The sequence below is a fragment of the Salvelinus namaycush genome, chromosome 21 (genome assembly GCF_016432855.1).
Source record: "Salvelinus namaycush isolate Seneca chromosome 21, SaNama_1.0, whole genome shotgun sequence".
NCBI classification, from domain to species: domain Eukaryota; kingdom Metazoa; phylum Chordata; class Actinopteri; order Salmoniformes; family Salmonidae; genus Salvelinus; species Salvelinus namaycush.
Window position 1 is genome coordinate 16,289,091 of NC_052327.1, and position 18,835 is coordinate 16,307,925.

The following is an 18,835-nucleotide window of genomic DNA, read 5'->3' on the forward strand; positions in this document are numbered from 1 at the left end:
TGGGATCATGAGTGGCTGAAAGGTGTTTGAGTATGAACAGAAAGTAATTTTCACAAGTGGATGATTACTTCTGCCACATGTTAACCCAACTCCCGGAGAATGGCCCAGGCTTTCAGATCCACATTCACAAGGGCTCCCAACCTGGACTGGAGGCCTTTTCGTAACGGGCAGCCCCTCCTCGTTATAGTGTTTTCACAATCTATGGATTTCCCCCTTCCACTTTCCCATATCCCACACGTGTTATTTCCCATTGTTTGACTTCCATGAATTGGCGATTTGATTATGGAGCTTCCAGATTTGAATCATTCGATTTCTGACAATGGTAAAGTTTTCCAAGGGAAGAGACTCAGAGAGAACATTTGCTTGGTTGTGTCATGGCCGTAATTATTATCAATCACGAGGCAATATGCTTCTACAATTTGGCCTATCACAGTTGGTATTTGCAATTCATAAATTAGGCCTACCCTTTGTCACAATATTTGCAGCATAAACCTCAATAAAATGTTGTAAACCTATAATTTCTCACTGTGCTGGTAATAATGTCTTTTTTTATAAGAACATTTCTTATGTTCTCAGTGAATGATAAAATAGTCTATATTCTTGGAAATAATTTTGTAAAAGAGCTGCTCATTGACTCCACAATGACCAAAAAATTTAGCATATACTGGAGCTGTGTCTTGTTGTGTCATTTTTAGATGCAACTCGTGTTTTATAAATAATATATTACATTTATATTCAATTGAATTTGCTTTGGGTTAATAGTTCTTCAAATCTATAATCCCAATAGTGGTAAATGAGTTTGAGTTCCAGCGTCACGGTAATAAAACACAGTTAGCATTAGATGTTTCAATAAAGACTCTTGATCTTTCTGTATTTGTAGGTACCTTTATGCGTTGGGACAGAGAGTTTGGAAACGTTGGAAAAGAAGATATTTCGTTCTTGTCCAGGTAGGCTAAATGTCTTGATTCATTGACACGTGTTTCATTGAGAACAATACAATATTTTAAGGTATACTCGCCAAATGTATAACTTCTAACATTGTTTCTTCCTAGTGGACTTTTCTTTGCACAGTGGTTTTTCTTGGGTGTGTTTTATACATTTTTGTTGACCCTCCTTTGCACTTCATACACATACCTTTGAGTCTTTTCACAAAATGTTTGAATTAACTGTTAATATGTTATGGGACTTATCAGTTTTTGTTATTGCTGCATATTTTTGTGGTTTTAATTGACAGAGAGACAAAAAAAGGTTTGTTTGAATCATGAAGCAACACATGTTGACCATGTAGAGAAATATGCAGCAATCTATAAAAGGGAGACGAAAAAAACGGTTGTGTAATGCAAAGATATTTTCTGGACATTACAATCTCTTATACTATATCACCTGATTCCCATATTTTTTAAAAACATAGCGTAATATTTGTTTTTACTAATTATAATGCCATTTTATACAGAGTGTGTGAACCCTTGATAACTGTTGCAGGTCAGCCAATACACCTTTGCAATGTGCAGCTATAGAGAGAAGAAGTCTGAGCCCCATGAACTGATGCAACTAGAAGGTTACACTGTGGACTACTCCGACCCCCAGCCTGGTACACACACACACACAGGTAACTCACTTGTTACAACACTCACACTAACGCTGTGTTAAGACACTATACCATACCTTATCTATCCATCCATCTTGTCTCTTCTGTTATGACCATCTGCACCACATACCTCGTCTCTCTCTCTCTCTCTCAGGTCTCCAGGGTGGTCGAGTGTTCTTCAATGCGGTCAAGGAGGGTGACCTGGTCGTGTTTGCCAATGATGACGAGCAGGACCGGATGCTGTGGGTTCAGGCCATGTACCGCGCTACAGGCCAATCATACAAACCAATTCCACCCACCCAGAACTGCAGAGCAGGGAACTCCCAGCCATTCGCACCAATCTCACTGCTCAGTAGGTTCACTTCAACAGCATTTATTCCTTTATTCTTGAAAAATAAGATCATATAAATGGTCATTTGGCTGACATTTTTTACTTACAATTAACGAATGTTCAGTTTACAGTTGACAAAATTATTGACACCCTTGCAAGATTCAGTATTTCATCTAAAATATGTTGAAATTGAATGTTCACACATTTGATTGATTGAACTGCACAGGACCATCCAATATTAAAATTAATTTGGTTGGAGGCAAGTTATCTGGTTTACTGTGTAATTTATCTCTCCTGTGGTAAGTTGCAGGTGTACACCGGGTAAAAATAGCCATTCAACCAGTTTTGAAAAGAGAAAACAGGACATTCTGCTCCATTGCACTCCATTGTAAAGTTCAAGGCTGATAATATATTTGACCGCATACAGGTCTTCAAATTGAATCAAACCCACAACTGTAGCAAGTCCCAAGGTCCAACCAACTGAGACATCGGTATTGTGCGCTCACCTTGTGTATAAGCATCACCAAAATAAGATTGTGGTGATGTGAAACATTTCCTATTTTTTTTTACATCAATTGTTCACAGAAAGAAAATAAATAAAGGCAATGAGTGACTGAACAAATTCAAACAGATGAATGTCTAACCCACTCACTTGACTGGAGAGGAGATGAGAGTCTATGACAAGGCAAAGTGTTCAGTGCTGTAGCCAGAGATAGGACATTGATCGACTGAGCGCTCGCTGGAACACACACGCCAGCGTGGGGCTGATTGAGACCGTTAGCATGAGCATGTCGAGCCGCTGTGTGTGTGTGGCAACACACTTTTCTCCCATCAGTTGAGAGAAAGAGAGATAGAGAGAGAGTGTGTTTTCTGACACCAGAATCATTTTGATAATTAAAATGCACGTACGTTCGTGGGGTTTATTGAGTCTGTTCTGTATTTTTATACTGTAATTTTTTCTCTCTTTTTGTCAGCATTACGCTATGGAATTTGAAGGGCTCTTTGAAATAGCTCTTCAGCTGGGAACAATCAGAAGTGCTAAGTGTTGTTATGATTGTGTGTGTGCGTGTACATGCGTGTGTGCAGTCCTCTCTAATGATGGTGTCTCAGAGCTCATGTCTCTTCACGCACCCTGGAAGAATTTTCCTGTAGTGTGATTTAAAGGTTAAAAAACGAGCTAATAATCACACACACACACACTAAAATTACACTGTATACCAGTCTTCCTTGTCATCTTCACACTCCTCCTCTCAGACACACACACACACACACACACACAAACCTACACACACACACAGCATAGGTGTTTTGCAACGTGGGTGTTTGTTGAAGGTCAGCGTTATCCTCAAGGAGATTTGAGCCCATTAGAGAATGCCAGGTTGCTACACCATTAATAATATCCTTGCGTTGCTTGAAATGCTGCATTTGAGCATTAGTTTCAGTAAATGAACACTAAGACACTGTAGTAAACATGTTTTTGTTCAGCTGGCCTTCAATCATTCATTCATCGTTTGCGTGAAACAACACCATTTTAATATGTATAGTCAGACGTTATTGACCTGGATTTAATGTTGTATGGAGCTGTTATCGGTATATATGTTTTCGTCATAAAAAGGCCATGCTGACCATATAGATATAGTATAAGATTAGTTCAAAAGTGTTCGACCACTTTTGTTGTATGCATGAAGGTAGTTTTAACAGATTGTCATTTCCAATAATCTATTGTGAACTTAGAAGAGAAGTCGCTCTTGACTCGCATATCTTTTCCCTTCTGTGATTCACTGATTTGTGACACATTCATCATGCTGATCTCTGTCAAGGTTCTTGTCAGTTTCTGTTTTGAAAAGCAAGTGTTTGAAGTTTAGGACTAAAGTCCAACCTGTCTCATAGTTTTAGCCTTTCTCATATTTTAATTGACAGCCAAGTCTACCAGGACAGCTGAGACCTCTGAGCAGAGTTCTACTTAAGGTGTCTGTGTGTGTGTGTGTGTGTGTGCATATGTGGCAAGGAGCGATGCTGAGACTCCGATAACCTGTCCATCCGCATCTGTCACTCCCCTCAGTTCCCATGCCGGGCTCGCTCGAACAAATCAAATCACTCCGCCTGGTATACCTGAGATGTTAGCGCTCGGTGTCTCTCTTCGCCCACGTTGATAACCTGTCATCATCGTATCTGCCACCTCACTGGGAGACATGCCACATGGATATGACTGCTGCCGTGACAACGCTGATGGGGCTTCAAAGAGAGGGATATGAAGAGAATGAGCGCCAACCCCCTGCACCTCCCCCTGTATCCATATTCTCTTCCCTAGTACCACACCAGGCGTAAGGGATATACTCCTTCAGCTACAATTCAATAACTCCAGAGACACACATAAGTTTTTCTTTGTAACACACACACATCACAGTACATACCCCTTTCAACCTGTCTAGCCACATTCACCCAACACACACGCCAACATACCCCATTCATCCACATACCCCCCCACACACACACATTATACACACACTCTAACTGACCCGACTCCAACACTCCCTGTCTAGACACACACACACACACACACACACACACACACACACACACACACACACACACACACACACACACACAGACACAGACACAAACACATATTCTAACATCCCCCCTCCCCTCATCTACAGATAATACTGTAGCTGGATGTTAAAGATGACACGGATCAATAGGATTTCTCCTAGTGTCTGGATACATTAACATCCCCCCTCCCCTCATCTACAGATAATACTGTAGCTGGAAGTTAAAGATGACACGGATCAATAGGATTTCTCCTAGTGACTGGATAAATTAACATCACGCCTCCTCCTGCTGCCCCTAAATCAATAGTGTCTCTCCCTCCCCGTCTCATCATCAGCTTTAATCTATATCCCTTTGTCTTGTGTTCTTTAGAATCTTCTTGTTCCTCCCTTTCTCCACGCCTTAAACCAAATTACATTAAGGACACTCCGCATTTAGGGTAACAAATGTAAAATGACCTACATCAGAATTAAAGAAAAAGGGGGCCAAAGGGCAGGAGTACAGAAAAAGCAAGTGAAAGAAAGAAGGAAAGAAAAGGGAGAGCTTCGATTCCGAGTTGATTGTGGGGATTGCACTTCTGCTGCCTTTTTTTTTACAAAAGCGACAGAGGAGGGTGGAGGGGGAGACGCAAATGTCTGAGAGAGCGCTTGCAGGCAAAGCACGGGGCTTTTCTCCATTCATACAAGAGTGGTGGACGAGACAGAAATTGCAGCGTTAATAAAAAGCTATCACTATTGCTTGTCTCGGGTGTGAAGCCGCGGGCATTGGAGGCGTGGGGGCAAAGATTATTTTCTCTACAGCCTTGGTCTTTTGTGGGACCATGTGTCATGTGAAGAAAAGTCGGTCCCAAATGTATTTCTACAATATGGAAAAAGAGAGAGTGTTAGGCTTTTCATGGGGGTTGCTCGTTCTGCTCGACACCAGCCATTAACTGGGACGAGTCTGAAAGGACTGGAAGTGAACCTGGGCACATACAGGGCTGTCGTATCTGCCCTCATCCTCTCTTTATCTCTTTCACCTTCTCCTTTTTTCCTTTCAGTGTTTTTTCCTTATTTCTTTCTCTGACCTGGCATCATTGCTTCTAGCTGTTTATGGATGGTACAGTTGAAGTCGGAAGTTTACATACACCTTAGCCAAATACATTAAAACTCAGTTTTTCACAATTCCTGACATTTTAATCCTAGTAAAAATTCCCTGTCTTAGGTCAGTTAGTATCACCACTTTATTTTAAGAATGTGAAATGTCAGAATAATAGTAGAGAGTGATTTATTTCAGCTTTTATTTCTTTCATCACATTCCCAGTGGGTCAGAAGTTTACATACACTCAATTAGTATTTGGTAGCATTGCCTTTAAGTTGTTTAACTTGGGTCAAACATTTTGGGTAGCCGTCCACAAGCTTCCCACAATAAGTTTGTTGAATTTTGGCCCATTCCTCCTGACAGAGCTGGTGTAACTGAGTCAGGTTTGTAGGCCTCCTTGCTCGCACACGCTTTTTCAGTTCTGCCCACAAATGTTCTATATGATGGAGGTCAGAGCTTTGTGACGGCCACTCTAATACCTTGATTTTGTTCACCTTAAGCCATTTTGCCACAACTTTGGAAGTATGCATGAAGTCATTGTCCATTTGGAATACCCATTTGAGACCAAGCTTTAACTTCCTGACTGATGTCTTGAGATGTTGCTCCAATATATCCACATAATTTTCCTGCCTCATGATGCCATCTATTTTGTGACGTGCACCAGTCCCTCCTGCAGTAAAGTACTCCCTCAACATGATGCTGCCACCCCTGTGCTTCACAGTTGGGATGGTGTTCTTTGGCTTGCAAGCCTCCCCCTTTTCCCCCCAAACATAACGATGGCCATTATGGCAGTTCTAACAGTTCTATTTTTGTTTCATCAGTCCAGAGGACATTTCTCCAAAAGTACGATCTTTCTCCCCATGTGCAGTTGCAAACCGTAGTTTGGCTTTCTTTAAGGTGGTTTTGGAACAGTGGCTTTTTCCTTGCTGAGCGGCCTTTCAGGTTATGTCAATATAGGACTCGTTTTACTGTGGATATAGATACTTTTGTACCTGTTTCCTCCAGCATCTTCACAAGGTCCTTTGCTGTTGTTCTGGGATTGATTTGCACTTTTCGCACCAAAGTACGTCTAGGAGACAGAACATGTCTCCTTCCTGAGCGGTATGACGGCTGCATGGTCCCATGGTGTTTACACTTGCGTACGATTGTTTGTACAGAATGTGGTACCTTCAGGCATTTGGAAATTGCTCCCAAGGATGAACCAGACTTGTAGAGGTCTACCATTTCTTTCTGAGGTCTTGGCTGATTTCTTTTGATTTTCCCATTATATCAAGCAAAGAGGCACTGAGTTTGAAGGTAGGCCTTGAAATACATCTACAGGTACACCTCCAATTGACTCAAATTATGTCAATTAGCCTATCAGAAGCTTCTAAAGCCATGACATCATTTTCTGGAATTTTCCAAGCTGTTTAAAGGCACAGTCAACATAGTGTATGTACACTTCTGACCCACTGGAATTGTGATACAGTGAATTATAAGTGAAATAATCTGTCTGTAAACAATTGTTGGAAAAATTACTTGTGTCATGCACAAAGTAGATGTCCTAACCGACTTCCCAAAACTATAGTTTGTTAACAGGAAATTTGTGGAGTGGTTGAAAAACAAGTTTTAATGACTCCAACCTAAGTGTGTGTAAACTTCTGAATTCAACTGTATGTGGGTTGATGTGTTCTTTTCAACGATGTTCTCTCCCTTCCCTGTCCATTCACTGACTCTTTGTGTGACATTGAAAATATCCAGCCTTAGAGACAGACAATGAGATGTAGGACACAAACACACATACACAGGCTCTATGTAGGAACAGTCATTAGGAAGGTCCACTGAAAAGGTGACCCTTAAGTTTCATGTTCAAGGCTTTTCCACCACTGACCAAATTACTTACCTTTTTTCAAGTGGTGCTTTACCAAGACTAAGTATATCAGTGTTGTGACGAGACGCGTTACATGCTTGTGTTTGTGTCACTGTTTTTCCTCACATACTCCCGCTTGTTGCAAGAGTTTCTGTCAGTTTCTCATATTTACAGCTGAAATTTGGAAACTGGATTTCACAGAGTATCTCAAGCCAATGGAGGTGGGAACTAATAACCAAAGCAGCGAAAACTGATGATGCCAATGCAGTCGAATAGAGTTCCCTCCTTTTTACACTCCGTTTCACGGTTGTACTCAAAGGTGTGAATTGCTGTGAGCAGATGTTCCATCATTCTGTCTGCCTGTATGCTGGGATTTGATTTGAACAGGAGGAGTCTGTGCTGTCGGGGCTTGCAAAGTTGCGCTCCATTGTTCAGTAAAATGATCTATTTTCATTGATGGAGATGCAGGATGGAATGGATTTTTTTGGTCGACCGTTTCTCTATAGCTCTTATACTCATTCGGCCTCTTACCCTCTCTCTGTCTGCTTTTACTCTCTCTCTTTCACTCACACTCTCGCTCACTCTCTTTTTTTCTCTCTCTCCTGCTCTCTCAGGTCTGGATTGCTCTCAGAGGCAGGGGGTAGAGGAGTTGATCTCTGCGGTGCCCTGTCGGTTCGACCACGCCGCCTTATTCCCTTTTCTGCAGAAACAGACCCTACAGCACCGGATGAATGACTCCTTCTCCTGCCTGGTGAGAGAAAGTGAGAGAGGGGCAGAGTAAGATTGTCCTTAATTGATTGTTTTTTTTGTCTATATGCCAGACATTTCTGAAAAAAAGGAGACAGGCCTCCAATTTTGGGAGGGGGAGAGAGAGTGGGAGAGAAAGCCTCTGCTCGGCCTAGCTTTAGGACTCTGCGTGCAGCAAGAATCTCATGCCTCGGGGTTTTGGGAACTCTCACACTCAATGAAGGGGGATAAACGGTACTAATCAATACTTCCCAAATAGAAACATGACCCCCACAGACAACTGCTGGGCCTATTCAGTGGAAAGGAAGCCAAAAGCCATGCATGGCACAGAGAAGGGGGGGGGGGGGTGTACTTGGCCATATGTGCGCTAGTGGTCAATTCCCTTTCAATTTCAGGAATTCAGCTATACGCAGATTTTGAATGTGAAATAGTATAAATAGGCCATCTTTCAGATTCAAAATCAGATCCAATCCCTTTATATACTGCTATTGAGTTGAGATTAAAAAGAGTTTATGAGCATATGGTCCAACTAACGATTCCTCATTCAAATCAGACTAATGAGGGATGAGCTCCCTCCATACTGACACCCGTGCCTCTTTTATTTTCCTACCTGACTCATAAGGACTTCCCTTTATCTTCCACGAGAAGATAGTATTTAGACTTATATAGTCAACCTCAACCACCCTGTGTCTTTGCCATGTGAATGCCTTTGTTATTGACGAGGGCTTTGTGTATCAACTTGTAGTCCCCGTTGTAACCACATTCAGAATGACTTCTGTTAAGAAGTAGGGTTAGCCCTTTTGATGGTAAATCAGATTTGGGTTGTCAAAAGGTTGTGGTACTTATTGAATTTTCCATATGCCCAGGATGTTGTTGGTTTTATTTGAAGTAAAATAGAATCCTACTGTACATCAACACTTTGATACAATCAAACAGTGTGGCTGCTATGTCCTGTCATCGAACAGCAGATGAACCAAGCAGAATCTTGGACTATAGCCAACCTGGAGTATATGCACACATGTAGGTCTTTAGAAAAAAGTCTGGATGGGTGTCAAGACATAAAATAATCCTGTGGTCAAGCTTTAACATAGGATCATATACTAACCACTAAACTGGATATTATGTGAAAAACTACAGTACCAGTCAAAAGTTTGGACACACCTACTCATTCCAGGGTTTTTCTTTATTTTTTACAACTTTCTACATTGTAGAATAATGGTGAAGACATCAAAACAATGAAATAACACATATGGAATCATGTAGTAGCCAAAAAAGTGTTAAACAAATCAAAATATATTTTAGATTCTTCAAAGTAGACACCCTTTGCCTTGATAACACCTGCATACTCTTGGCATTCTCTCAATCAGCTTCATGGGGTAGTCAATTAACAGGTGTGCCTTGTTCCAAGTTAATTTGTGGAATTTCTTTCCTTCTTAATGCATTTGAGCCAATCAGTTGTGTTGTGACAAAGTAGGGGTGGTATACAGAAGATTGCCGTATTTGGTAAAAGACCAAGTCCGTATTATGGCAAGATCAGCTCAAATCAGCAAAGAGAAATGACAGTCCATCATTACTTTAAGACATGAAGGTCAGTCAATACGGAACATTTCAAAAACTTTGAAAGTTTCTTCAGTGCAGTCTCAAAAACCATAAAGCGCTATGTTGAAACTGGCTCTCATGAGGACCGCCACAGGAATGAAAGACCCAGAGTTACCTCTGCTGCAGGGGATAAGTTCATTAGTGTTACCAGTCTCAGAAATTGCAGCCCAAATAAAACGCTTCATAGAGTAACAGACACATCTCAACATCCACTGTTCAGAGAAGACTGTGAATCAGGCCTTCATGGTCGAATTGCTGCAAAGAAACCAGTACTAAAGGACACTAATAAGAAGAGACTTGCTTGGTCTGATAAATCTAAATTTTTGATTTTTGGTTCCAACCGCCGTGTCTTTGTGAGACACAGAGTAGTTGAACGGATTATATCTGCATGTGTGGTTCTCACCATGGAGCATGCAGGAGGAGGTGTGATGGTGTGGGGGTGTGTTGCTGGTGACACTGTCTGTGATTTATTTAGAATTCAAGGCACACTTAACCAGCATGGCTACCCCAGCATTCTGCAGCGATACGCCATCCCATCTTGTTTGCGCTTAGTTGGATTATAATTTGCTTTTCAACAGGACAATGACCCAACACACCTCCAGTGTGTAAGGGGTGTGTAAGGGCTATTTGACCAAGAGCGAGAGTGATGCAGTGCTGCATCAGATGACCTGGCCTCCACAATCACCCAACCTCAACCTAGTTGAGATGGTTTAGGATGAGTTGGACTGCTGAGTGAAGGAAAAGCAGCCAACAAGTGCTCAGCATATGTGGGAACCCCTTCAAGACTGTTGGAAAAGTATTCCAGGTGAAGCTGGTTGAGAGAATGCCAAGAGTGTGCAAAGCTGTCATCAATGCAAAGGGTGGCTACTTTGAAGAATCTCAAATATAAAATATGTTTGATTTGTTTAACACTTTTTTGGCTACTACATGATTCCATATGTGTTATTTCATAGTTTTGATGTCTTCACTATTATTCTACAATGTAGAAAACAGTCAAAATAAAGAAAAACCCTGGAATGAGTAGGTGAGTCCAAACTTTTGACTGGTACTGTATATTTAACACACGTTTTCTTGTCTGTGTGTTTGTATACATGTAAAGGCCACTCTTGAAAAATGAGTCATGTTAAAAAGGTTAAGGTTGAGGCTTGTGACACCACACACACACACACACATGCATGAAGACTCTCTAATACACATATACTAAGATTCTTCCTCATCAGTGTGAAAGTGTTGCCAAACTAGTAGGTGGAATGGCCAGTCATGCTGAAACCGAATTATTATTCAGACACACACACGCCCACACACACGCACACACACACCCTCCTCTCACCACGACACACCTCCTCCTTAGCCCTAGCAAAGCAATTAAGATCATTTTAATTAGAAATATCACCGCTGACGAATAGCTCTTAATTGCTTTGCGCTAGTCACATGAGAGAATACACTTGAATGAGGCCTTGAGAACAATGCTCAGAAAACAATTTGCTCTGTCAAAACCTCTGTTTGACAGAGCATATTGTTCCTTCAGAAAGTATGACTTATTACACATTTTGTTGTTACAGCCTGAATTCCAAATTGATTAAATCGTTTTTTTCCCTCACCCATCTACACACAGTACTCCATAATTACAAAGTGAAAAGATGTTTTTAGACATTTTAGCAAATGTATTCACACCCCTGAGTCAATACATGTTAGATTCACCTTTGGCATTGATTACAGCTGTGAGTCTTTCTGGGTAAGTCTCTATGAGCTTTGCACACCTGGATTTTACCATATTTGCCCATTTATCATTTTGAAAATGTTTCAAGATCTGTCAAATTGGTTGAGGATCATTGCTAGACAACCATTTTCAAGTCTTGACATAGTTTTCCAATCAGATTTAAAGGGAAAATCCAGCCAAAACCTCTAATTTACAGTGTTAACACTGATATGTGAGAACAATATTTTTAGTGAACAAATGTTTAATTTTGGCATTATAATAAGGTTGGTAGCAACATGGAAAATCATAGTAGAAATCTGTTACAGCTCAAGTCAACATCAAAATCCACAATGCAATGCTCTCTCTATAGGCTGGCTAGCAAACGTAGCTATCACAATAATACCGAAGACAATTTTAACATGTAACGTAGATAGTTAGTGCATTTTGCTTAGGCAATTTTACAGCTATCAATTTAGAGTTGTTGTCCTTGTTGGAAGGTGAACCTTCGCTCCAGTCAGGCCAAATCGTTCAATCTTGGTTTTATCAGACAAGAGAATCTTGTTTGTCATGGTTTGAAAGTCCTTTAGGTGTCTTTTGGCAAATTCCAAGCGGGCTGTCATGTGCATTTTACTGAGGAGTGGCTTCTGTCTGGCCACTCTACCATAAAGGCTTGATTGGTAGAGTGCTGCAGAGATGGTTGTCGTTCTGGAAGTTTCTCCCATCTCCGTAGAGGAGCTCTGTCAGAGTGACCATCAGGTTCTTGGTCACATCCCTGATCAAGGCCCTTCCCCAGATCTGTGCCTTGACACAATCCTGTCTCAGAGCTCTACGGATAATTCCTTCGACCTCATGGCTTGGTTTTTTTCTCTGACATGCACTGTCAACTGTGGGACCTTATATAGACAGGTGTGTGCCTTTGCAAATCATATCCAATCAATTAAATTTACTACAGGTGGACTCTAATCAAGCTGTAGACACATCTCAAGGATGATCAATGGAAACAGGATGCACCTGAGCTCACCTGAGCTCATAGCAAAGAATCTTAGTACCTACAGTTGAAGTTGGAAGTTTACATACACCTTAGCCAAATACATTTAAACTCAGTTTTTCACAATTCCTGACATTGAATCCAAGTAAAAATTCCCTGTCTTAGGTCAGTTAGGATCACCACTTTATTTTAAGAATGTGAAATGTCAGAATAATAGTAGAGATAATTATTTATTTCAGCTTTTATTTCTTTCATCACATTCCCAGTGGGTCAGAAGTTTACATACACTCAATTAGTATTTGGTAGCATTGCCTGTAAATTGTTTAACTTGGGTCAAATGTTTCGGGTTGCCTTCCACAAGCTTCCCACAATAAGTTTGTTGAATTTTGGCCCATTCCTCCTGACAGAGCTGGTGTAACTGAGTCAGGTTTGTAGGCCTCCTTGCTCACACATGCTTTTTCAGTTCTGCCCACAAATGTTCTAAAGGATTGAGGTCAGGGCTTTGTGATGGCCACTCCAATACTTTGAATTTGTTGTCCTTAAGCCATTTTGACACAACTTTGGAAGTATGCTTGGCGTCATTGTCCATTTGGAAGACCCATTTGTGACCAAGCTTTAACTTCCTGACTGATGTCTTGAGATGTTGCTTCAATATAACCACATCATTTTCTTTCCTTGTGATGCCATCTATTTTGTGAAGTGCACCAGTCCCTGCTGCAGCAAAGCACCCCCACAACATGATGCTGCCACCCCCTGTGCTTCACGGTTGGGATGTTGTTCTTCAGCTTGCAAGCCTCCCCCTTTTTCCTCCAAACATAACGATGGTCATTATGGCCAAACAGTTATATTTTTGTTTCATCAGTCCAGAGCACATTTCTCCAAAAGTACAATCTTTGTCCCCATGTGCAGTTGCAAACTGAAGTCTGGCTTTTTTTATGGCGGTTTTGGAGCAGTGGCTTTTTCCTTGTTGAGCGGCCTTTCAGGTTATGTCGATATAGGACTCGTTTTACTGTGGATATCGATACTTTTGTACCCGTTTCCTCCAGCATAATCACAAGGTCCATTGCTGTTGTTCTGGGATTGATTTGCACTTTTCGCACCAAAGTACTTTCATCTCTAGGAGACAGAACGTGTCTCCTTCCTGAGCGGTATGACGGCTGCATGGTCCCATGGTGTTTACACTTGCGTACTATTGTTTGTACAGATGAACGTGGTACCTTCAGGCATTTGGAAATTGCTCCCAAGGATGAATTTGTGGTCTACAAATTATTTTTATCTGAGGTCTTGGCTGATTTATTTTGATTTTCCCATGATATCAAGCAAAGAGGCACTGAGTTTGAAGGTAGGCCTTGAAATACATCCACAGGTACACCTCCAATTAACTCAAATGATGTCAATTAGCCTATCAGAAGCTTCTAAAGCCATGACATAATTTCTGGAATTTTCCAAGCTGTTGGAAAAAGTCTGAAAAAAGTCTGGTTCATCCTTGGGAGCAATTTCCAAACGCCTGAAGGTACCACGTTCATCTGTACAAACAATGCTTTCAGTCAATTTAGTGTATGTAACTTCTGACCCACTGGAATTGTGATACAGTGAAATAATCTGTCTGTAAACAGTTGTTGGAAAAATACCAAAACTTTAGTTTGTTCACAAGAAATGTGTGGAATGGTTGAAAAATGAGTTTTAATGACTCCAACCTAAGTGTATGTAAACTTCTGACATCAACTGTATGTAAATAAGGGATTTCTGTTTTTCTAAAAACCTATTTTCGCTTTGTATTTATGGGGTAATGTGTGTAGATTGATTTGGAGAATTAAAAAAAACACATCTTTAGAATGAGGGTGTAACGTAACAATATGTGGAAAAAGTCGAGGGGTCTGAATACTTTCCGAATACACCATATACACTGACTTTGAGAAGGGATTGAGTGACGATTAGCTTAGCAACCCGCGTGACGCGGCATGACAACATGAACGCGATTGGTCGACATTCTGCTGGGTGGGGCGTTATACGCTCCTTCATTCATTGGATTCATATCTCCTTTCTATAATATCTTTGGCAACGGCACTATGTAATGCACTCTGGACTAAAGAGTAAAATGTCCTAGACCCTCCGTTAAATTACACATTTCTCGAGGTCAGAATATTGCAAAAATATTATCAATGGCTTTCAAGAGAAGACATCCTCCCGAGTTATGACATCGGCCAGTATTGAAATCTGACATGTATGATAGACAATTTCGTGATCTAAAATGTATTTTCCTATTAACTTCCAGTGTAGTGAGAGTGACTTACCGTCCAGATTTCTGCCTGCTTAAACGGCAAGAAACTCAGATACTCCTGAAAACATTAAATGACCCAGGGAATCGATAGAACATCACTCAGAGATGCACAAAAACAAAATAACATTCAAAATAGGTGAAAATAGGTGTCGTTTAAGTCAAAATTGTAACTCGGCCACTCAGGAACATTCACTGTCTTCTTGGTAAGCAACTCTAGTGTAGATTTGGCTTTGTGTTTTAGGTTATTGTCCCGCTGAAAGGTGAATTAATCTCCCAGTGTCTGGTGGAAAGCAGACTGAACCAGGTTTTCCTCTAGGATTTTGCCTGTCCTTAGCTCCATTCCTTTACATTTTTATCCTGAAAAACTCCACAGTCCTTAAAACCTCTCTGGGATATGTGGGACGAAATCGTCCAACATCCAGTGAAAATGCAGAGGGTCAAATTCAAATAAATTACTATAGAAATTAAACTTTCATGAAATCACACATGCAATACACCAAATTAAAGCTACACTTGTTGTGAATCCAGCCAATGTGTCAGATTTCAAAAAGGCTTTATGACAAAAGCACACCAAACGATTATGTTAGGTAAGTACATAGTCACAGAAAAACACAGCCATTTTTCCAGCCAAAGAGAGTCACAAAAAGCAGAAATAGAGATAAAATGAATCACTAACCTTTGATGATCTTCATCAGATGACACTCATAGGACTTCATGTTACACAATATATGTATGTTTTGTTCGATAAAGTAAACTCTCAGTTTACATTGGCGCGTTACGTTCAGTAATGTTTTACTTCCAAAACATCCGGTGATTTTGCAGAGCCACATCAATTTACAGAAATACTCATCATACATGTTGATGAAAATACAAGTGTTATGCATGGAACTTTAGATAAACTTCTCCTTAATACAACCGCTGTGTCAGATTTCAAAAAAGCTTTACCGAAAAAGCACACCATGCAATAATCTGAGTACAGCGCTCAGAGCCCAAACAAGCCATACAGATATCCGCCATGTTGTGGAGTCAACAAAGTCAGAAATAGCATTATAAATATTAACTTACCTTTGATGATCTTCATCAGAATGCACTCCCAGGAATCCCAGTTCCACAATAAATGTTTGATTTGTTCGATAAAGTCCATCATTTATGTCCAAATACCTCCTTTTTGTTTGCGCGTTTAGTACACAATCCAAACTCACGACGCGCGGGCAGGTCCAGGTGAAAGTTCAGACGAAAAGTCATATTACAGTTCGTAGAAACATGTCAAACTAAGTATAGAATCAATCTTTAGGATGTTTTTATCATAAATCTTCAATAATGTTCCAACCGGAGAATTCCTTTGTCTCTAGAATTGCAATGGAACGCAAGCTACCTCTCACGTGAACGCGCGTGACAAGCTCATGCCACTCTGGCAGACCTCTGACTCATTCAAGCTCCCATTCCCCCCTCCTTCACAGTAGAAGCATCAAACAAGGTTCTAAAGACTGTTGACATCTAGTGGAAGCCTTAGGAAGTGCAATATGACCCCATTTCCACTGTATCTTGGATAGGCAACGAGTTGAAAAACTACAAACCTCAGATTTCCCACTTTCTGGTTGGATTTTTTCTCAGGTTTTTGCCTGCCATATGAGTTCTGTTATACTCACATACATCATTCAAACAGTTTTAGAAACTTCAGAGTGTTTTCTATCCAAATATACTAATAATATGCATATTCTAGCTTTTAGGACTGAGTAGCAGGCAGTTTACTCTGGGCACCTTTTTATCCAAGCTACTCAATACTGCCCCCCTGTCCCAAAGAAGTTAATGATTATGAGCATACCCATAACATGAATCAGCCACCACTATTGGATTTGCTGGACGTTACACTTTCTCTGTATTCAGGACAAAAAGTGAATTGCGTTGCCACATTTTTTCCGTATTGCTTTAGTGCCTTGTTGCTAACAGGATGTATTCTGTACAGGCTTCCTTCTCTGCAACTGTTTTAAAGTCACTATTGGCCTCATGGTGAAATCCCTGAGTGGTTTCCTTCCTCTCTGGCAACTGAGGATGCCTGTATTTTTGTAGTGACTGGGTATATTGACACACCATCCAAAGTGTAATTAATAACTTCACTATGCTCAAAGGGATATTCAATGGGTGTGTGTTTTTTTCTATTTTCATCTACCAATAGGTGCCCTTCTTTGCTAGGCATTGGAAAACCTCCCTGGTCTTTGTGGTTGAAATTCAGTGAGAAATGAGGTAGTCAAAAATCATGTTAAACACTATTATTGCACTATTATTGAGTCCATGGAACTTATTAAGCAAATATTTACTCCTGAATGTATTTAGGCTTGCCATAACAAAGGGGTTGAATACTTATTAACTCCAGACATTTCAGCTTTTCATTTTTTATGAATTTGTAAAGAAAATTGTAAAATATAATTACACTTTGACATTATGGGGTATTGTGAGTAGTCCAGTGACAAAAAAAATCTATTTTAAATTCAGGCAGTAATGCAATTATTTTTGGGAAAAGTCAAGGGTTGTGAACACTTTCTGAGGGTGCTGTAAGTCAACTGTAGTGTAAATGAATAATGTAAATGAGCAGTTCATCATCTAGTGACATGAAGCAGTGTTTAAAAAAAAAAAAAAAAGATTACATACATTTATTGAATCATTTGATTTTAACGGAAAGTAATAAACCAACATCATGGACTCTTGGTTAAAATGGTGTAGATGGTTGTTCTAATCTAAAGCAAATAAAATGTCAATTTTAAAGTAAAACTTTTTTTAATCAACATCTCGCTCCTTCCTATTTTGTGTCTGCAATTTGTATTCGAAAGCCACATTAATAAACAGATCACTGACCATTTCGAATCCCACCGTACCTTCTCCGCTGTGCAATCTGGTTTCCGAGCTGGTCACGGGTGCACCTCAGCCACGCTCAAGGTACTAAACGATATCATAACCGCCATCGATAAAAGACAGTACTGTGCAGCCGTCTTCATCGACCTGGCCAAGGCTTTCGACTCTGTCAATCACCGTATTCTTATTGGCAGACTCAATAGCCTTGGTTTCTCAGATGACTGCCTCGCCTGGTTCACCAGACAGAGTTCAGTGTGTCAAATCGGAGAAACTGTTGTCCGGACCTCTGGCAGTCTCTATGGGGGTACCACAGGGTTCAATTCTCGGGCCGACTCTTTTCTCTGTATATATCAATGATGTCGCTCTTGCTGTGGTTGATTCCCTGATTCACTTCTACGCAGACGACACCATTCTGTATACATCTGGCCCTTCTTTGGACACTGTGTTAACTTCTTATGGCTGCAGGGGCAGTATTGAGTAGCTTGGATGAAAGGTGCCAAAAGTAAACGGCCTGCTCCTCAGTCCCAGTTACTAATATATGCATATTATTATTAGTATTGGATAGAAAACACTCTGAAGTTTTTAAAACTGTTTGAATTATATCTGTGAGTATAACAGAACTCATATGGCAGGCAAAAACCTGAGAAGTTCCACTTCCTGTTTGGATTTTTTCTGGGGGTGCTAGATTTTCAACCAAGCTCTCATTGAAATTACAGCGAGATATTAATGAGTTTTCACTTCCTACGGCTTCCACTAGATGTCAACAGTCAATAGAACTTTGCCTGATGACTCTAATGTGAAGGGGGCCGAAGGAGACAGGAATTAGTCACCACTGCCACGAGGTGATCACGCATTGAAGAGGCGCGTTCACGTGAGAGGGAGCTCCGTTCCATCGGTCAACTGAAGTCAATGTAATTCTCCGGTTGGAACGTTATTCAAGATATATGTTAACAACATTCTAAAGATTGATTCAGTACATCGTTTGACATGTTTCTACTGACTGTAACGGAATTTTTGGACATTTCGTCACGTTATAGTGGTCGCGCTTTGTGACTTTGGTTAAGGCGTTTGGTAAACAATTCCAAAGTAGCTAATTGGACATAAATAACGGACATTATCGAACAAATCAAGCATTTATTGTGGACCTGGGATTCCTAGGACTGCATTCTGATGAAGTTCATCAAAGGTAAGGAAACATTTATCATGTATTTTCTGGTTTCTGTTGAGTCCAACATGGCGACTAATTTGGCTATTGTTCTGAGCTCCGTCTCAG

At 40.6% G+C, this 18,835-nt stretch overlaps 1 protein-coding gene across 2 annotated transcripts in view; it reads left to right on the forward strand.

Annotated features, from left to right (window-relative positions):
• Positions 1 to 18,835, forward strand: part of LOC120066627 (calcium-dependent secretion activator 2-like) — a 248,890-nt gene that overhangs the window by 144,448 nt on the left and 85,607 nt on the right. For both annotated transcript variants that reach the window (XM_039018054.1, XM_039018056.1), the window contains exons 9-12: positions 881 to 947; positions 1,483 to 1,591; positions 1,743 to 1,940; positions 8,013 to 8,149. In XM_039018054.1, the coding sequence (XP_038873982.1) occupies positions 881 to 947; positions 1,483 to 1,591; positions 1,743 to 1,940; positions 8,013 to 8,149 (511 nt within the window). The remainder of the gene's footprint in view (positions 1 to 880; positions 948 to 1,482; positions 1,592 to 1,742; positions 1,941 to 8,012; positions 8,150 to 18,835) is intronic.